Consider the following 20,595-nt stretch of genomic DNA (forward strand, 5'->3'; position numbering starts at 1 on the left):
CAGTCGGAGAGAGATGGCACGGGATCAGAGAGGATTGTACGATGCTATAAGGTCAGGCTTGTGGCTCTCATCGGCCTGGCCTACGACTTCACGATACCCCCCACGACAGCCACGCTCGGAGTCCCTGTGTTGTGTCTTTGTTAGATTAGAACAGTTCGAGTAATGCAAGTCGTTAATCTGACATGTTGGTCGTTGTGATGCTGTTGACTTATATGGAGGCGACTCAAGACTTGTAGGGGGGTAGCTTCTATTTCTAAAGCTAGTGTTCTATATGTACTATACATTGTGACACATCTTTGTGTGTCCACTGGCTTATATACTAAAAAGGTAATATACTGGGTATCAAAGTATTGGCGCTCATCATTCTTGTTTAAGCTACCAGTGATCTTCGTCGGAACTCCAGTTCGGTATCTGGAGATGGTGCCTTGGCCATGACTACAGTCATTGGCTTTGGTCTATCCTCACCCGCCTTGAGACGGATGTCGTAGTTGATGAGCAGATGCGCCAACACAAGCTTCATCTCATTATTGGCAAAGAAGCGTCCAGGGCATGCATGTTTGCCCGCACCAAAGTTGGTGTATGTGTCGTCAAGAGAGGTGAATTGCCATCTGTGGTTGGCTTCACTTGACTCTTGGCGAAGCTTGTAGAACCGGAAAGCGTCAAAACGCTCAGGGTCGGGGAAATAGCGCTCGTCAAGAGCAATGCCGGCTTGGGGAGCGAGTACCTTTGTGCCTGCGGGCAACTGGGTACCGTCGGAGAGAGAAATGGGTTTCATGACCTTGCGGATAAAAGATGCTGCATGTTTGTTAGCTTATGTGGATATGGATAAGTGGAACTAAGAATTGAGGAAGAGACTCACTGATATTTCCGCTCAGACGCTGGACTTCTCTCATGAAACTGTCCAGCTTCTTCAACTTGGCCAGGCTCTCTTTCTTCTCCCAACCCTTCTCAACTTCGAGAATTTGATAGGCTTCCTGGCGTAGTTCCTCTTGAACTTCTGGGTATGCTGCCAGGTCACAAAGACATTCGCAGAGCAGGTTGTTTGTGGTGTGGATAGATGCGGCCGCGATGATGAGCTGCAACTCGGCCTGGGTTGTGAGATCGGATTTCTCGTCCTCGGGCAAAGCTTCGAGAAGCCATTGAATCATATCATCAGGTGCGTCCTCGCCGTTAGAGAGTTCCATGTTTTGCAAGCGCTCTTTGAGAATGGGCTCGAGCAGTTCCTTGGCGATCTTGATATCCTTGCGAATCTGGCGTAGCTCTGATACGAAATATTGACCAACAGGTCGAGCCCACTCAGGGATGAACTGGAGCTTGACACATGCGGTAAAGACGTGAACAGCAAAGTTGATGGTAGTGTCCATCCACTTCTCGTCCCGGTTGAGGGAGGGGCCGACGAAGGCTCTGCCACTCAGGCGGGTAATAGCACGAAGACTAAAGGGTTGCCATTTCACAGGCGTCCAATCCTCGCAGGCAGGGAACTCGGTGGCCAGTATGTACTCCAATTCTTGTCGAAGACGTGGCACAACTCGGGTGAGGTTTTGAGTCAACTTTGTTCGGATCAATAGCGCAAGTGTTTCGCCGTTATGGCCTGGCGAGAACTTTGTGTACTTGCTTTGCAGAGCCTATTGATATGTTAATATGCTATGCCAACACGTGTGGGTGTAAGTGAGGTTTACGTCTGATACTGCTTCTGTTGCACTGAGGACATCTTCAGGAAGTCCCTTCAGTTCACCCACTAGGCTTGCAGGTACCAAGACTTGTACTCCCTCGGTAGCCTTGATTTGATATACTCGATCGCGAAACTAGACAGTATGTAAGTATATCGATTTTCAAATAGCAATTATAGGGCGACAAACCTTTGTGTAGCTGTCTTTAATTAATGTTTCCGCATCAAAAATCCAGTTCTTCTTGGAGGCCTTGTAGAAGGGAACCTCGAGTTGAGATCTTTGCTTCTTTGGTAGTATCAACCATAGTGTGATGAGTAATAGAGTAAATGTGATGTAGTAGCCAGTACGCTTCCCTTCGAGAACGAGTTGTGGATATTGGACGTTGACACCGACGGGTGAGGCGGGAAGACTTGAGGTGTTCTGCATAGTGAATATGAAGAACTTGAGATTGTTTGGAACAGAGAACAGTGAATCGGAAATAAAAGAGACGTTTTCGATAGATATCAAAAGGCGCTTCTCTCTTTTCGAATTTTCGGTTTCAAATTACGGGTGATACTTGCGAATATGAAAATGCGATTGTGTTATAAGTGACTGGTATCAGCCGTGTATCAGAAGGGCGACTCCACAACCAGAGGATGGAAACTTGATCAGGGATCGATAGAGGCTCAACGAGACTTGTTCTAAACATGCAAGATGTAGAAGTAATAGAAGCGAATCCGAGAGGGAGTTGTGTATAATATGTATATGTTTGGTTGTAGGTGTTGATATGATGATGCCAAAGATGGGGTTCAAACGAAAGTCCAAAGGAATGAGTACGTTTCATTTGTTTATTCCACCAACTGGCTTAATATTGTACTTTACTGTCTGAAAGGAACCATTCATCCTCTGTCCGTGTCACTTGATTTACTATCCAAATTGATGGACTGTGTTTGTCTGAAACAGGTTGGGCCTTTGCAAAGTGAGCATCTCTCGGGAAGAGACAGCTCCGGCTGTTAGCTTGGCGCTGGTGTCTGAGTAGCGCGCATAGGACTTCCATTCTAGGCCAGTCCTGGACAAAGAAGGATTTGGTGCTGTGTTGTTTTGACGCGCTCGGGCACTTGTATCGAGGTTAAAATAAAATAAAAAGGTGATTTGCATTGTCTATCCCGCCTTTTCCGTTGATGAAGATCATCATGATTGGAATTGATTAGGATGAGTAGCCAATCGATTTGCTCTACTAATGTAAATACCGAACAAACTAACAGACTAGATCGTGTTGTAGTGTCGGTAGTTGAAGTTACCGACTGGATTGACTTCAACCTTGGTTAAAAAGAAAGAAAAGAATCCTTGACTTGATATTGGTTAGAGATATTGCCTTGGGATATTTGTACTCGACTCTGTTATTTATCTTGTTGCGTTCTGGCATCAACTCTTGATGCCATCTACAGGTTAACTATTACAACAGAAACAGAATCAAATTCCATCTGGAATGGCCTAAGCTCTCGGATGTCGGTTCTTCCATACACTAGCGTCACTGACCAGCAGCGGAAACGTCAGCTTCCGTTGCAGTGAAAAAAGGGTCCTTGCGTGCCTGATATGGATCATCTCTCTGCCCTACCTACGGATAGACGGACAACTCATATATCGGCGACAATGTCTTGTATTTACTACAGCGATCGTGTCACAATCATCCCTGAATCTTCTCATCTAAATCTGAATCTGAATCCGAATCCGAATTCTCGTTTAACGTCAGACGTGCCACAACAACATTTGGTGTACCAAGTGTTACATTCATGTCGCCGACATGCTGGACAGGGTGAACTTGAGACTTGTTACCCCATATTTCAGCGCTACCATATAGTAGGTCCTTAGGCGGGATGTGGGAGTCTTACGGGACAATGAAACTCGGCTTGAGTCTTTCTGTCTCATTACTACTATCGCACAGATATCAAGAGACTCAACGTTACTTCCAGCCTCACATCAACCAACTCAGTTTTCTCCAGCTTCCCAAGATCCACGTCGCCAAGTGCCCCCCAAAATGTCAGCGTCTCACAAGTCGATAGATCACACACAATATCTACAGTCATACGACTTGCACACCAACTCGAGCTTCACAAAAGACTGAACATTGCCTAATCCATACGAGTGCATGTTGCAGAATCTGTACCCCAGAAAATGCAATGGTTCGCCCGATTAACCCATCCACCATTAATCGTTCCCGTTCCTGTTCCTCGATCCGCTCCGCTCCTCCTATTTCTCCCCTTCTTCATCCCCCGCGCTGTTCCTGCACTTCCCAGCATGAGGCAATCCCCCATCACCAATCATTGTAAACCAATGCTTACACCCAGACGCCCGTTGTTGAAAAGTTTTTCACATCACGATACAGGAACCTTGCTTTGATAGACAGTTTTCTCTTCCTCTCGTTGGCTTATCTGAGTTTTCACCATCATATATACTGCATTTGCGTGTATGCCTTGCCAGCACAGCACAACAGTCAGGGCGGCTCAGACGAGGCAACTGCAGCCACCTTCATGGACCGCAGAACCAGCCAATATTGGATGCGAACATGTTGTTCAATCCTTTGAGGGAGCCAACTGCAATCTGTAAAAATTTTCACCATTCGCGAGGCGGAGCAGTAAGAACTGGTAGGGGTTGATTGCACATTCGCCAAGTGTTGTTGATCTATTTATTCATCATGTTGTCTGTCTGTAGACTCGTAGTTCATCACTCTTCTTATTACCCTCAAATCGTGGATTAGTAGACTTCCGTCTTAGCCCTTCAACATGGCAGAGTTTCACGGACTTGGGGCCAAGTTTGATGGCTTCCAAAGCGCAACAAGTGGCAGTTCAACAAGTCCATTCGTGGTAGGTACCAGCGCGATATCACCGCACCTCAATCTCTTATTCTAGATAGCAGGCTTCGGACACTTCAACTCATACTTCGCTGTCTCTTACTTCCAGTGTGTGCCTGCCACCGCTCTCAACTCATGACACAGAAAAGTCGCATCATCACATAGAAAACTTTGAACGCTTCATTGAGGATCTCCAGACAGTATGTACTTCCTTCCATAGACATTTTATATTACCACTTACACGTTCCAGTCTGCAAAGAGGGCGTTTCCCAATTCAGACTACTCCCGATACAGCGATGTCCAAGTTCTCCTGATACAGTGGGATGAAGACGAACTTCAAGTTGAGGATGAAGTCAATGAGTTGAGAAGGGTCTTCAACTTGTACAACTTCACAACTACCAAGTTTCGTATTCCCACCTCCAATTCCCATCGCAAGCTCAACCAAAAAGTACTGAGCTTCGTCGAAGAGCATGAAAATGAGGATACTCTTCTCATCATCTACTATGGTGGGCATGGAGTTATCAATAAAGCACGGCAATCGACCTGGTCTTGGTATGTTCCAATATTCCATCATCTTACCATTCGACCATAACTAACCATCTTCCACGACAGCAAGCGCGACAAAAGCTACGCTACAGTAGAGTGGTCTGCGATACAGACACTGTTTGAAACGGCCAAATGCGATGTCCTTCTTCTTCTCGACTGCTGCGCTGCTGCAAGTGCCGCGCCCTTGACCGAGCGAACGACTTACATGATGGAGACAATTGCAGCTTGCGGCTTCGAGACATGGACGTCTAGCCCAGGTGCACAGTCATTCACTCACACCTTGATCGAGGTATTGAAAGAATGGGCCTCACAAATTCCTTTCTCTGCTGCCATGCTGCACAATGAGATCTTGACTCGACTCAAACATGCACCTCCTGATCGCTCCTCGCAGGGCGTATTGGTCGAGTCAAGGAAAACACCCACCTACATTGTCTCAACATCCAATGCACGCGCTTCTTCCATCACGCTAGGCAAGATGCCTGAAGAAGAGTCTGGCTCAATATCGTCATCTAGAGCGATCCCTGACCCAAGCCTCAGGGACTTTACAGAGAGGGTACAGTCCGATACCTGCCTCTCGGCTGAGGATCGTATCCAGGCCTTATTGGCCACAGACGCAAAAGGACAAAGAGCGGCACCGCATGTTCTTTTGACAGTTGCATTGGAAGAGGACCAGGTCTTTGATGCCGCAAGTTGTGCCCGATGGCTGAAGCAGTTTCCACTCTTGGCAACGCATGTGAGCGTCGAGGCTGTCTACCGCAGTTATTCAACTCTTCTGATCTTGTCCGTGCCGGTCGTCGTATGGAATCTGCTGCCGGAACATCCGGCAACTCAGTTTGTGGGATATGTCAGAACCCGCAACCTCTTGTCCAGAGACGCGGCATTGGAAAATGCGGCGACGCCAATTCCTATTACTAGGCATATGGCAGGAAGCAAAACTGGTGACCTGTTTGATTGTACTTCCCCAATGAGATCCGTGTCAGGGCTCAGCAGTCTTGACTCTGGCTATGACTCGTGTCTTTCACGGCCTGGCAGCTTGGTGGCGTTGAGGCAGAATCGACTGCCAGGAGATGGGGCCGTAAGCTCCATTGCTGGTCAGGTAAGAATGGGCAAAAGACGAAACAAGCCATCATCAGTTGAGCTCCTGGGCCCAAAACAGCTGACTTCGGTGCCAATTAACACGCGCCTCAGTCTTAAACAGCGACCAGGCTCAAGCAATCGGGGATCTAATCGCTTAGTTGTCTCGATTGGCGAAGCGGACTTGGATGGCGACAGAATCGGCCATACCTGCGTGCTCTGGTATGGATACGATGTCCAGCAGAGTCGACCCACCGAGAAAGCGACACCGAAACCAACGTGGTGAGTGAAATAATAACCCTTGATACAGATCCCGGGGGGATATTGTCAGTCTTGGAGTTTTACCATAACTATTCTTCTTGTGGGAGGCCAACAGTACATTGAAGCTAAGATGGATTTAGGAACGAAGATTTCAGGTTTCGGGTGCATAATTCACCAATGTGCTACCATTTGAGAGTTTCTGTATGGGGGGCTCAAATGCTAGAGCTCATTGGCGAGGTGCATGTTGACCTCTGTGAACTAGTCACGCGAGGACGGCTTCCAAAGCTCGGAGCATGGCAGACCCTGCGCTGCAATGGAATTTCAACGGGGTCAATCCACATCAAGTTGGCATACCTAGATGCACGTGAGGACGAAGAACAGCAAAGCTTAGCAACCGAAATATCAGCGGCAGAGCGACAGGAACAGCGGCGCAAGTTGGAGCGGCAGGGAAGTGATGACGGGCAGGCTCGGGTCCATCAGATGGATTTCCAGGTTTGGTAAAAGACATCTACCTCGGCATCAAGACGGGAGTCAAGGAATGGTAGCCTTGATATGTCTCGATCAAAGTCATGTCATTTCAGGAGCGGGAGTGAGCAATTTGTTGTTGGTCAGGATGGCATAAGGAGCCGTCTCTCAAGCCATATTTCCATGTACGATACGAAAAGGAGACACCCTTGCTTGGGCACCTAGGTATCCATACCAAGGTGGTTATTTGATAGTCAAAGGGCTGGCTAGCTGGATGTGTTTGGTAGACCCCACACAAAAAAGTAAATCTTGCCCATCTTATCTGATCATGACCGACAATCAGACCCATTCAGGGTTTGAGTACATATTGCGTCGTCTTTCCAGTGGGACAAGTCACTATTAGAAATGTGAGAAATTCAGGATCGAGCTCCTTTCCATGATACCTGCTCTGGAAAAAGCTTCTATGGGCAACACAAAAACAGATTCTGTCGGTGAAACGGATCCCCTGACGAGGTTGATGTTTGTGGTTGGGGACAAGGAAGTAAAGGAGAGCTGACACAGACCAATTCACTTAGCAAGGATGGTATCAATTTACCTAACTTCTGCGCTTGTGTGTTGTACATGCGAATGCTGCAATGGATATGTATCCATATATTGGTAGGCAAGCTGCATTGGCTGAGAAGCACATGCATATGTACATATGTGCAAGGACAACAAAGCAACTCAACAAGAGGCTGTGGGTATTTGCGCAGTTTGTCTCAAATAAAGAATTTTTGTTTCGATTAGTTCCGAAATCGGTCGAGGTGCACATCGTAATTAACGAGATGCATCTAATCTCAACATTCAAGGGAGATGGATGTTCCAAGATTAGATTGGATTGATAAAGGCAAGTCCATCTGATAACTTTTTTGGCTGGTTTGTTGGGGTAATCCGATTGGTGGGGATACACCATTTGACAAGGAGACAAGAGGAAAAGAGCTTTCGGAGCCGGGGTATCCAAGTTTATGTCCAAGCTAGACTCGGAGCTAGAAGAAAGAAACAGAGTCAAGACAGTGCAATATCGTTTTCGGGGTTGATCTATCAAATGGATAATAGGAAGAAGGCATGTGACTCTTCAGCCATGCCATGTCACTCCTTTCACAAATCAGCACTGCAACTGCTACTCGGAGTGTATATTTGTATACATCGGTTCGGATGGTTATCGGTGTCGAATAGAGAAGAAACTCACTCGACTCTTTGAATTCGAACGAATCGGGATGAAGGAATGCGGGGAGAGGGAGAGGAAATACTGCGAAGTCGATACTCAGATTTGTATCTGATAATAGAGTGCATTATTTTCGTCTGCGGGCGTCGCCTTCGGTCGTTCAGACGGCAGTCGATCTCCTTTCCTTTTCCTCGGAAAGCCCCACGGAAACGTTCGGTTCGGCCATCGGACGTGATAATATCCGCTTACTACTCACTGGAGGGTCGGTTGTGGATCAGATCCCGATAAACGGGTAAGAGGATGTCTATCCGGTTCCTGTACTCCGGTATTCCTGGTGCTACGCAGTATAACCTGATTTTGAACTCCTATTAATTATACAATATTGTTGGGAACTGACATGCCACAATGGCGGAAATAGGCGGTACTCTTTAATGACAATGTCTGTGGTGGCCTGACCCGAAGCTGGGAACCGTTGTCTCGTTGACTCGGTTAGATAAACGCCTGCCGTGGTTGGTTCCAGGTCCGAACCCTTGTTTTTTTCTGACCAGAGCTTAGCATAGCCGGACAGAGCCTCATAACTTTTAATGATGAATGGAAGGGCTGCACTGTTGATTAATGAACCGAAAAGATCCGAACAAGACACAGCTCGTATGATACGCATGTGTACGTCGTTGACCCCTTGGATTGTAATTTGCAGCACTGTGTTGATCTGATCATGTTGAGATTGGGTGTTATTATCCAAGAATACCTTTAATCATTCAGGGCCTGCCGATCTCTCACAGTGAGAGATGATGGTGTCGGAGAGACCGGTTCAGCTTTGAGAGTTATGCAAGTGTCCTTACCCTAGAACCAACCTTGAATTTTCTAGTTTTTCTAGCTGCTGGCTCTATCGGCCGAGTTCTCTATAGGATAGATTGTAGTCGAGTTGTTTTGTCGGTCAACTACCATAGATATTATATCTTGCGTTGGTCAAGTGACCAACTTCGATATCGGACTTTGGATTGCGAGATTGACGTTGTGGAGCTAATTGCTCAGGGTTTGCACAACGATCTCACTGATCTTGATGTGTCAGGACAAAGAAAGATTCATTGAGTGGTTGATTGATAAGGGGGGCCAAGAGCCGATAGACCAATCAAAAAAGACTTTTATGCAAGTCGGGTAGTGTTGCACAAACCGGTCACTGGATCGGCAAGCATTAGCTCATAACCCGTCATGGAAGAGAAGCAGAGGGAAACCCTGCGCCAACTATCGATAAATGATAACAAAAGTGGCATAATTATTGAGCAGAGGGTGCATATTTTTGAGTTTGTAGAAGGTTAGGCCGAGGGAGAGCAAAGGTTTCGATACTTTGGTTGACCCACGTGTCTTGCACAGCTTACAGCAGGTGAGACAAAGCACTGACTGATTGATTAGCCTGATTGATTGACTGATTGATTAAGCATTGATTGATAACGAAATTGCGACATGATCACACTTCATTTTACTTTCATGTTTCCATGTTCGAGTTTAGTCAACAACCCTGTGTTAAACCTCAAGCCTCCTATCTGATCATCATATCTACCTGTAAGCAATTACCACGCATCCATCTATCGTCATGTTCTGGCATGATCTGTTTATTGTGCTATGCGCCAAATCCACATCAGCTTAGGGGGGCTAGAATCGCTTGGAGCCGGACAGGGACCTTCTCGAGTTCGGGTTCTGTTTCCTGGGGTTGGACCTGGGCCTGACTCTGAGCCTGGGGAAAGGAGAATAACCGGGTGACTGGATTGCGACGTTATCTAATCATCGCGAGTGCCAGAGATGAGCATCATGCTGTGAAATGGCCTGATCAGTACCTGGACTCATTTCCAATTTCTAGTAATATTTGCATGTTTGATTAAACACTCATGTCTATTTGTTTATGTATAAGTATAAAGTTGGACAAAAACTGTCAAGATAATCCACTGGTAATCCACTGGTTTTAGTGACACGCCCCCCCCAACAGTGCCAATGCAAAGCACCAAATAGTCCTACTGTGGAGATTCCCCAACCCGCACCGGGGCGCTATCCATGGCAATGGCAACAGCAACAAGAGTAATGGATTGGATTTTTTAAAACCTCCCGCCCGCTCTCGGCCGCTACCACTTGTATTTGAGTCTTTTGCCCCCTCCAGCTTTCCTGAGCTTCTTCTTTCCTCACAACCCAAGGCAACAGAGTTTTTCTTATCAGTCAATTGCATCTGCAGGTCATCAATCTTCACGAACCTTACAAACATCTTTTACCTACCTCTCAGACGACAGTACTTACAATCCCTGTCTGTTGCTGCATCGTCATGCTATTTGAATCCTGACGTCGCCTAAATCGAACCACGCTATTTCTGCGACAACCGGCACAATTTACTCGTTGCGAAGAGCTTTTCAACAACATCTACACCCGACACTTCGGCTCCTCAACAACAACTTCCAGCGGGTGGCTCATAAACACATTTGGCCCATCATGACTACTCCTGCTATTCGAATTGACGGCATCGTCAACCCCGCCACTCAACCCCAACACGAACTCATCATGGCCGAGGGTGCTCCTTCAATTGCACCCTCGCTAACCTACTCAGACGATTCCGACTCCCAAGAAGATGAGCCAGTCATCCCTCTCGAGCGCCGTCGTCGTGCATCTACACGTCTGATTGCTCAAAATGCCCGAGACATTCAGCGAATCACTGGTGAGACACCAGCTGAGTACATGGGCCGATGCTGTGGTGGTGCTTGCTGTATGAGCGACCGAAATAACGTTGAGTATGAGGAGGTTCCTCTGCCCGACAATGATGCTTTCAAGTCACTCGGACTTCGACTTGAGAAGATTCCTGCCGACCTGACCGGCATCATTCCTATGCCCGAGCAAACTGTCTTTTTCACATCAATTCCTCGGCCGACTTCTTCTCCTTCTGACTCAGCTGTCTCACTCGATTCCGATTCTGAGTCTTCCCCTTTGTCCACTTCCTCCAAGAACAATTTTCTGGTTCCTGGTCCTGGATATGAGGGTGTCGATACCGCCATTCAACCTCCTCGATTCGTCCAGCCTCATCCTCCCCACAACGTGTACCCGGCCAAGATCCACAACACTCGTGAGCTCACCAAGCCTGGTGCCGAGAAGCGAACCTTCCACTTCGATCTTGATATTACCGATTACCCTCCTGAGGAAGTTTTCGACTTCAAGGTTGGTGGCGCCATTGGTGTAATGGCCCCTAATGACGAGATTTCGGTTGATGAGATTCTTGATGCTCTCATGATCCCACGCTTCCAGCGTGACAAGCCTGTTCTCATGAAGACAACTAAGGGTCGCTGGCCTACTGTCTGGGGTGACGAGAAGGCCCGCGAGCTCATCACCACACGCCGTGAGCTCCTCACATGGACCACCGATATTCAGTCTTATGCTCCTACCAAGGAGCTGCTCCGTGTCATTGCGGAGCATGCCACCGCCCCTAACGAGAAGAAGATCCTTGAGTATCTCTGTTCTAATGAAGGTGCCAGCATCTTTTCCGACTTCCGTGGTGGTCCCCACACCACCCTCTCTCAAATCCTTAACGCGTTCCCTAGCTCTCATCCTCCCATGGACCAACTCCTATCTGTCCAAGCTCAGCTCATGCCGCGATTCTACTCTCTTTCCAACGATCCTACCGAATCATATACCCTCCGAGAACATGCTCAGCGTCGCTTGATCGAGATTGCTGTTACGGTCCATGACTCCATGGATTGGCGACGTGGCTGCCGTGCCGGCGTTGGATCTGGATTTTTTGAGCGACAGGCTCACAAGTTTATGAGAGCCCAAGCTGCTGGTGAACGCTCCCCTCAAATATTCATCCCGATGTTCAAGGGTTTGATGGCCAATCCTCTGGCCAAGCAATTCAACTCCGATGGCCCTATGCTTCTGATCGGTGCCGGTGTTGGTATTGCCCCATTCCGTGGTTTCGTCCAGCGCCGTCTCAAGCAGGCCAATTGCGCCAACAAGGTTTGGGTCCTTCAGGGCATCCGAGATTCATTGGTGGATGAGATCTACAGTGGCGAGTGGGGCGTTCATGAGGAAGAGGTGAAGCGTGTCGTTCAAAGCCGAGTCGGTACCGGCAAGTATGTGCAAGAAGAGGTTATGAACCAGTCTGACCTGGTTTGGTACATCATCAACTCCTTAGACGGCCGTATTTTTGTGTGCGGAAGCAGCAAGGGTATGGGTGAGGGTGTCGAGGATGCCCTCTGCGATGTCGCCATGGAAAAAGGCAACCTGGAGCGTGAGGAGGCCCGCAATTTCTGGATGCTCAAAAAGGAAGAGGGCAAGTATATTTCCGAGACGTGGTAAATGACAAAACAAATGGAACACCGGAAAAGCTTGGATATTTATTTCATACAAAGGATGAATTGGTAGTGCAAGGGCATTGTAACAAAACTCAAGAATGCCGGCCGACACAGACTAGAAGGCTGCTGCACAAGCGAGGGGGATAGCATATGGCATTTTCTGATTCGAGACGAGGGGAGCATTGGGCATAGTAACGGCGTTATAGGTTTATGGGTATGAGTGGCTATTTTCTCTTGCGGGTTGTATATTGACTATTTCCTTTATGGAAAATACCCATGGTGGCAGGATAAGGATTATCAGATCTTGTCCTACCCTTTTTGATATTGAAAAATTTAAAAAATCAATTGATTAAACATGAAAGTGCACAAGCTACCGTTGATAATCATTTATTGGGTTCATCCATCTTTGTCGTGTTACAAACTTGGAAGGCTTTGCGATTAACGACTACTATGTAGAGATTGCCGTATACTAGGTATGGCAAGTACGGATACACAGACGAGGGCTATTATCAGATAGACGAGATGGGTGTTTTTGTTCAATCTACTGGGTCATACCCTTGATGAGTGTAGATGTGTTCCTGACGCCAGACTTCCCTTTCTGGCGACTAACCTAGTCTGATAGGCTCGGCACTCGCTTTTCAGTGGGATGTGGCATGCAAGGGTCCGAAGCCGTGTTTTGTCAGCCGAGTATATGTTCCGCTTGCTTCATCCATCTCGCGCGCGCGCGTATTGTAAATCATAGCGGTCTAGCCAACATGAGGGAAATCTGGGGTTAGCTTCCAACATCGTTCTATCAGAATGACCATAGTGTACATGAGTCAGGATGCATGAGTAAAAGTCTGTTCCAAGAAGGGTGGGGGCCTTTCAAGCAATCAGCGATGGTTCTCATGGATAACAATTGGGTTACTGTTGCATGTCAAGTTTCTATCTATTTCTAAACAGAGTGTTAGTTCCGTACCTACACATCAGTAGACCATGTAGCGTCTGTAGCGGTGAGTTGTGTGTATATCTGAGTTTGATTAACACGCGATCTCCACTTGATACCGGTGCAATCGCACGAATATGGCGCAATTGTATTGTATCGAGACTCGAGTGAGTAGTCTAGACCTAACGAATTATACTAGGCTCATGATTCTTACCACTAAATATTGACTGGCAATACCTAATGAATCCTAAGTCCTTGGAAGAAAAAGAGAGAGAAAAGAACATGATTACTTCAGGGTAGCTTCAGTACTTCCGGCTCTAATCCTTATTGAGCCTATATATCCGGCTGAATAATGTTTATGGCATTCCACACGACTTAGCGCGCGCAAGTAAAAAGGTGGGAGCGGGTGGCTGACAAACAGACTAACTCGATCAGTATAAGCTTGTACCTGAGTGATGCGATTCCGGTGTTGCATCATTAGTCAGTGGAGGTTGCGATTGCAAAGAACCGGCAGGGTCTGGTGTCGTTTTTTCTCGCGCGATTCGGGACCAAAGTTGTTAATGGAGGGGTTCAATATACCGGGCGGGGCAAAATAGGTGAATAGTGCCGTCGTAGCTTAATAAAGATTTGTTATGTGAGGGAGATATTGCTATATATTCGACTGTTTCCCCGTTGTCCATCCTATCTCATCAACAGCTTCTCACTCAACTCACTTACACACATACCAACCTATATCCACAAACCTAAACATCACTCACAATGGCCGCCAAATTCTCTGCCAACGCCCTCATTGAGCTGGCCAAGAACCGCCGCTCTCACTACGCTCTCTCCAAGAACCTCCCCATCGCTACCCAGCGCATCACCGAGATCGTCAACCAGACCACCCTCGAGAGCCCTTCATCCTTCAACTCCCAGACCAACCGTGTCGTTGTTCTCTACGGTGCTGAGCACGACAAGCTTTGGGACATCACATCTGATGCCCTCCGCGCCATTGTCCCTGCAGAGTCCTGGGAGGCCACTGCTAAGCGAGTCTCCGGCTTCAAGGCTGCCGCCGGAACTGTTCTCTTCTATGTCGACAACGCCACCATTCAGACCTTCCAGGGCAAATTTGCCATCTATGCCGACCGCTTCGAGCCCTGGGCCGTTCAGTCTGCTGCTATCCAGCAGTACCTTCTCTGGACCGCTCTCGAGGCCGAGGGTCTCGGTGCCAATCTCCAGCACTACAACCCTCTGATCGATGAGAAGGTTGCCGAGACCTGGAAGATCCCCTCCACCTGGACTCTCAACGCTCAGCTCGTCTTTGGTGCCAAGGAGGGTGAGGCTGGCCCCAAGACATATGCTCCTCTTGAGGAGCGTGTCAAGGTCTTTGGTGCTTAAACATAATGTTAAAAAGCTTGCGAGAAGTCAATTAGACTGGGGATGGGAGCCTGCATTTTTAGCGAACCGTTAGCATTTAGAGATAGAGTATAGAAGCTCACCATTCACGTAATGGACAAACAATACTATTGTTATCAACATCTAAAATTTGTTCTTGGTCACTTATGCTTTCGTGATGTATGGACCAACTTCTCAGAAGTAAAACTGGGTACGCTTTGTATCTGGATATGTACTCATTTTAACAGTTATGATAAACAGAAAACGCTTCATGCGCTGATGCATTATACGGAGCAGTATACAATTATATGCAAATATCCAAACGCTCAACTGGGATTTTGTTCTTTATACAGAATGCATTACTTTACTCAACCACCCTTCCCAGAGCCTGTCCCATTTTAACCTGCTGTCCCTTCTCCACCGCCCAGTCCCAACCGATGTGCTCGTTGTTGTCACCCACTTTGTGTGCAGGTGCCTCAAATACGAGTACGATAGTACTACCTAGCTGGAAGCCACCCATCTCTTCACCGCGTCGAAGTGCATGGCCTCTCAGAATAGGACTGGCCGCCTCGTATGTTGCCTCGGCAAATCCATGATATACCTCACCCCTGCTGGCCGCCTCCTCAGCTGCCCGATCCGCTGCCGTGTCGGTCAACAGACTGTTGGTTCGCAGTTCCTTATCAAAGTTGACGACGATAGAGCCAACGTTGGTTGCACCGACTGGAACGTAACTGAAGAATCCCCAACGCCAACGACCCAAAAGCACTACACGCTCGTTGAGGGTAAAAAGGCCAGGTAGAGTTCGTTGCAGGTATGGAGATACGCTGTAAAGCTCTCCAGCGAAGTGGCGACGGCGGTTGACGACCCAGTTTGTGGGAGAGTGAAAACGGTGGTAGTCGCCAGGAGCCAAGTAGATAACTGCGTAGTAGAGGGCTGTAGTCTTATCCGGTGATACAACATCGTACCAAGGTCGCTCACCCAGAGCGAGTTCGGCGCCAACTTCAGAAACTGTACCAGGAGATGCGGGCATGGACTCATCCTTTACTGAAGGACCACGTTTTCCAGTGCCGGAAAGGAGATCGGGAAGAGTGTACGAGATGCCATTGACCTGAGCGAATTCCGCATCCTGCTTGATAAGGGCTTCCTCGTCCGATACGTCGGTGGAAGCTAGGCTAGTCGCAGGTGTAGTAGTGCCAGAAGTGCCCGAAATGCTTGCAGGAGGTGTGTTCTTTCCAAGGAGAGCATCGATGCTGTAAGTCATACCCTTGACTTGCTCGATGTCACCGCCTTGGATCTGACCGTATTGGAGGACCTTGCCATCGGAGGGGCAAACGAGAGTATGAGGATCTTGGTCGAGCGGTCTCGCACCGGGCTTGAGAGTGCGGTAGAAGAAGGATGCGAGGTTAGGATAGACATGGAGATCGGGTTCGGCGACTTCGTCAAGACTGAGCTCGTTAGCATAAGTTTGCCACAATATATGCGGGGGACAAACTTGACACCAAAGATCCAAGAATACAGCTTAAAACCAGGAACTCGAAGATAGTAAGGAATGGTCAACTCATTGAATCGGCCCCAAAGTCTAGAGATGGCTTTTAGGGGCAGAGTTGACATGACTTGGACTTGCCTAAACTCGAGTAAGCATTGACCGAGGTATAGGGGCAGAAATACTTGACGTACCAAGGGCCGTCAGGACGAATTCTGGCACGCTTTTTCGGCGTCCTAGTACCGTCTTGTCCTTCTTCCATCTCATGTCTCTCCTTTTCGCGAGAAGAGACCTTATAAAATTGAACGAGACCGAGGAATCCAATACCTAGACCGACAGGGATCTGGTACCATTGGATTTTGGTGTTGCGCATGGCCTCACCAAGGCGCTGAGAGAATCTCGGTCTCTTGCCCGAGTTGGAGGCAAAGGTTCGAATTGAAGAGGCCGAAGGCCGTGATAGGCATCGCGATCTCGTCAAGGCTTGGAGCATGTGTCGCGAAGCAGATGGCGAGCCAGAGGTTGCATAACGACCGTGGGTATAGAATGAGTTGCGGAGCATGTGACTGCCGAGTTGGGAGGAGCCATGACCAAGGGTTGGAGCCATAGCGGCAGAAACAAGCGACAGCGACCAAACGCTGCCGACTTGGGGTTGTAGGCTGTCGTAGAAGAGAAGAGTTCAATTGAGACAGATGAAGTCTCTCAAAGAGAATTGAGACACCCTGGTTTTTGACGGGTGTTGACGTCAAAATCCAATGATGACGATGGGCTGCGACTCAAGCTTCCAGTTAGTTAGTCGCACACATCTTGGTAGGTCTCGGATGCAAAAGACGCCGACCGCCGAGAATGGTTTTTTTGGGTGTCTTCTCGAACAAGCTCGAGATGAACAGATGTGGGTAAGACTGGATGAATAAACAGTCCAACTCAGCGATGAGCAACTCCAACTGAATACAGGAGTACGTACCTACCGACACCGCAATTGCTCAAGCACCGACCTACGTTACCTGTACCTGAGAAGCTTAGCTTAGGTACCTGAGGTAGGTACGACGGATAGGACCCCAAATGGCAAAAGGCCACCCTGACCACTATCCAGGTTGATTGAACCACAACTTCCATTTATCGCTCCTTTCTCTCCGCAAAAGCGTTGCCTTTTTCAGGGCCAACAAACATATACACTTCTTTATCACAGCTTCTACAGCACCTACTCTTCACTTGTTGCGCATCATCTCGTGTACTCATCTTTACTTCATTCGCCGCCAGACCTTCTCCCTTGACATGCGACCCTTTTAGTGTTAGTAAGACGACACAAACCGACGTCAGTCAATAAGTCGCTACTTTTCCTCAATTCAAAGACGAGGGGCGAGCTTTCATGTTATCGACTATCGATATATATGTTCCTGCACCATAGTTTATTCGACGTCGATCCGTCGCATCCTTCATTCATAGTCGCCGCTCCTTCACTCCGACATTTCGGACTACTTCATTCACCCTTAGTTCACCTCGGCGTGGCATGCCACTAGCTTGATCATCATGGCTTCTATGCCTTCTACGACTCGTCCTGAAGACGATAAATCTACCACCACCATACCTTCAGCAGGCGATGGACAAACTGTAAACGTACAGGTCTTGTCACCGTCTGTTGGCGTGACCCGACCCCTGCTGTTTCCCAATCTTGCCACCAGCACTACGGTCAAACAGCTCAAGGACAAGATTCGACAGACCCTTCCCTTGCGCCCAGCCGATGAGAATCAGCGCTTGATTCATCGCGGACGCGCCATTGTTCGCGAGTCCGACACCTTGCTTGATATATTCGGCGCAGATGTGGTATGCTTCTTACATATACACCGTTGACCATGGATCAACCAACTGACTGCTTGGCTTTCCCTTGATATAGGTCCGCAACCCCGAGCAACAGACTATTCATCTTGTTATTCGCGATGTGCAAGACAACCAATCCTCAGCCGCGACCGCATCTCCTGCGCTTCCTGCTCCCGTCTCAGCACCAGCGTCAGGTCCCAGCCCAACCGCTTCTGCCCCGCCAACGAATCCTCCGCGACCACAACCTCCACATATCCAAGGCCATGGCTTAGGATACCAGATGCCTTGGCGAAATTCGATGCCTCCGACTTCTAACCCGTTCCCTCAGCCACGCATGCCGTCACCCTCTCCATCTCATACCCCTGAGCAAGCTGCGGCCTTTCAACACCACCACCAGAACATGACACAGTGGCTGAATAACCTTCAACGAGAGGCTATGGCAAGAGCCGTTAACCAGAATCAGCGCACAAGAGCTCAGATGGGTATGCGCGGTGTTGGAGACAACGGCCTAGGGACTGTCCCAGTAGGCGACGGTAGCGGCCGAGCAAGCCCAGCCCCAGTCCCAGGCCAAACTATATATCGCGAGCATGTTGGACCTAACGGGCACACGTACCAGGTCGAGACGGTTGTAAGAACTGGAGGAGGCGTGCAACATGGGAGCGGTGGTGCCGGGGTCTCTATGTCACCAGCCGACGTACATAACATCATCCGAAGTGCTGATATTAACCAAGCTACGTCATCAACGGCCAGTGCAATGCAGCGGAGCGCTTCTAGCACTTCTTTACATAATCGTCCTCTGACACAATCCGGAGTGCCGGCACCTGTTTACCCACATGGGTATTCTGTCATGTCTAGCAGACGGGCGACCCCCGAGCCCGCTTCTACTCGACTTGCTCCTACTGCAGCTTCTCGAAGTTCCCAACCCAGGCAAGGGCCTGAGGTATACATTCTCTCATCACCTGAAGGACCGAGAGCTTTGCTGTTTAATAATACTAGTTCTGAGGCGTATTACACCCCACGTCTTAGAACCCAAACAAGTCTTCAACAACTCCAGCAACTGCGGCAAACCGTGATTGGTCAAACTCAGGAAGCTGGAAATGAGCATATGCAACATAGACAACATCCCCACCACCACCACCATCACCATCATCGTCCCCTGGCACCGAATTACTTGGGACAGTTCCAGCCGCAAGGACAGCCTCTTCGTGTTAATCAACAACGCCTCCAGCCTTTACCTCAACAGCCTGTGCCCCAGCAGGAACAAGTACGCCAGGGTCAGGCTCAGGGCCAAGGTCAAGTTCAGAATCAAGGTCAAGAACCAGAGCCCGGGGCGTTCATGGGCCCCTTGATGCATCGAGGCAACCCACCGATGGCAGCACTTCCGCCACTACTTCTCCAGTTGTGGCCACAAATTTGGCTTCTGTTCCGTCTGGCATTGTTTATCTGGTTTTTTACTTCTCCTGATGCGAGCTGGTCTCGATGGCTTAGTATTATTGTGATCGCCGTATTCATCTTTGTGCTCAGTACCGGGGTTCTCAACGGAGTTCCTGATCACGTTTGGCGACCTCTGGGACGACACCTGGAGAACTTGGTTCCCCTGGAGCCAAGGCCTCAACAAGGTGCCGCCACACCAGAGCAGCGTAACCAGCAGAACCCGCAGCCCAGACCAAACCCTGATCCTACTGAGATGGCAAGGCGGCTTGTGGAGCAGCACCAAGGTCCAGATAATTGGATTCTTTCTCAAGTCAGACGTCTGGAAAGAGCTGGTCTCTTGTTTCTAGCAAGTATTGCACCAGGTGTCGCAGAAAGGCATATCGCCAATCTGGAAGCAGCAGCGCGAGCTGAAAGGGAGCGTGCAGAAGCTGAAGCAAGAGAAGCCGAGGCAGCTGCAGCGGCAGCAGCAGCCCAAAATGATGAAAATAATGAAAACCCGGCCGAGAACGAAGGCGAAGGAACGACTACAGGTACTGAGACAGATCAAGCGGAAAGGGCACCAGAGGACCATGAAAGACTACAAGGCGAGCAAGGAGTTCATGAAGGCAATCATCATGGCGAGCGCAGGGAATTACTTATTGACCTGTAGGTATTGGCTTTCAACGTGTTGCATGTGTTGCATGTGTTCAGATGAGACGTGGGACGAGTGGAAAAGTTTATACCAGCGTGTCAGATAAGTCAGGCGCTGGGCCGAAGGGGAATACTGGAGTTGATGGTATTCCATTTCTTTTATTTCGTTTCTCTCAATGGGAAACTCGTCCCAGAAGGCAGCCGGGCGCAGGCCCTTGTGTTGATTTTTCTTTCATTAGCTAGCGCTTCTTTTTAGAGAGCTTGCCTGTTTAGTCTATTTTTTATGCTGGTATATTTGAAAGGCCAGAAAGCAAGTACCCGTAGCGGCTGATTTGGAGCAAGTAATCAATAATTTTGACTTGATGCCATTGAAATCTTGTTGAAGCACCTGACAGACAGGAATGTTGACAATGCGACGATGATGTCGTAGCTTTGTTGCTGCCTCGAATTTCTTATCTTATCGGTGGTGGATGATATCAGACGTCGTGCGGCCTGGAGCTTCGTATTTGGCCTTTGAAGCTTCAGGATCGTCATTTTCACACAACACTGATACCCCAAGACG

The 20,595-nt window shown here is 48.6% G+C and overlaps 6 protein-coding genes across 6 annotated transcripts; 4 read left to right on the forward strand and 2 right to left on the reverse strand.

Annotated features, from left to right (window-relative positions):
• Positions 1 to 370: 370 nt before the first annotated feature.
• EDB82DRAFT_543505 (cytochrome P450) lies at positions 371 to 2,096 on the reverse strand (the record flags this gene model as incomplete). The annotated part of the gene is made up of 4 exons (XM_065609380.1): positions 371 to 810; positions 860 to 1,625; positions 1,680 to 1,805; positions 1,860 to 2,096. 4 exons carry the CDS (start codon positions 2,094 to 2,096, stop codon positions 371 to 373), a joined length of 1,569 nt encoding a protein of 522 aa, XP_065465635.1.
• Positions 2,097 to 4,206: 2,110 nt separating this feature from the next.
• On the forward strand, positions 4,207 to 6,920 carry EDB82DRAFT_56746 (uncharacterized protein). The gene is made up of 5 exons (XM_065609854.1): positions 4,207 to 4,513; positions 4,563 to 4,700; positions 4,751 to 5,052; positions 5,113 to 6,402; positions 6,522 to 6,920. The coding sequence occupies exons 1-5, from the start codon at positions 4,433 to 4,435 to the stop codon at positions 6,880 to 6,882; spliced, it is 2,172 nt and encodes a 723-aa protein (XP_065465636.1). The 5' UTR covers positions 4,207 to 4,432; the 3' UTR covers positions 6,883 to 6,920.
• A 3,196-nt stretch (positions 6,921 to 10,116) lies between these two features.
• On the forward strand, positions 10,117 to 12,738 carry EDB82DRAFT_487507 (uncharacterized protein). The gene has a single exon (XM_025730282.2). The coding sequence runs from the start codon at positions 10,526 to 10,528 to the stop codon at positions 12,374 to 12,376; it is 1,851 nt and encodes a 616-aa protein (XP_025589422.1). The 5' UTR covers positions 10,117 to 10,525; the 3' UTR covers positions 12,377 to 12,738.
• Positions 12,739 to 13,787: 1,049 nt separating this feature from the next.
• Positions 13,788 to 14,879, forward strand: EDB82DRAFT_487509 (Nitroreductase-like protein). The gene has a single exon (XM_025730281.2). The coding sequence runs from the start codon at positions 14,057 to 14,059 to the stop codon at positions 14,672 to 14,674; it is 618 nt and encodes a 205-aa protein (XP_025589421.1). The 5' UTR covers positions 13,788 to 14,056; the 3' UTR covers positions 14,675 to 14,879.
• A 1-nt stretch (position 14,880) lies between these two features.
• EDB82DRAFT_571623 (phosphatidylserine decarboxylase-domain-containing protein) lies at positions 14,881 to 17,156 on the reverse strand. The gene is made up of 4 exons (XM_025730280.2): positions 17,116 to 17,156; positions 16,349 to 17,053; positions 16,164 to 16,295; positions 14,881 to 16,116 (listed from the first exon to the last, which is right to left on the reverse strand). Exons 2-4 carry the CDS (start codon positions 16,756 to 16,758, stop codon positions 15,036 to 15,038), a joined length of 1,623 nt encoding a protein of 540 aa, XP_025589420.1. The 5' UTR covers positions 16,759 to 17,053; positions 17,116 to 17,156; the 3' UTR covers positions 14,881 to 15,035.
• A 318-nt stretch (positions 17,157 to 17,474) lies between these two features.
• On the forward strand, positions 17,475 to 20,278 carry EDB82DRAFT_56945 (uncharacterized protein). Its single transcript, XM_025730279.2, has 2 exons — positions 17,475 to 17,975; positions 18,046 to 20,278. Exons 1-2 carry the CDS (start codon positions 17,682 to 17,684, stop codon positions 20,050 to 20,052), a joined length of 2,301 nt encoding a protein of 766 aa, XP_025589419.1. The 5' UTR covers positions 17,475 to 17,681; the 3' UTR covers positions 20,053 to 20,278.
• The last annotated feature ends 317 nt before the right edge of the window (positions 20,279 to 20,595 follow it).

This window comes from Fusarium venenatum, assembly GCF_020744135.1.
Source record: "Fusarium venenatum strain MPI-CAGE-CH-0201 chromosome Unknown EDB82scaffold_1, whole genome shotgun sequence".
In the NCBI taxonomy this organism is placed as follows: Eukaryota; Fungi; Ascomycota; class Sordariomycetes; order Hypocreales; family Nectriaceae; genus Fusarium; species Fusarium venenatum.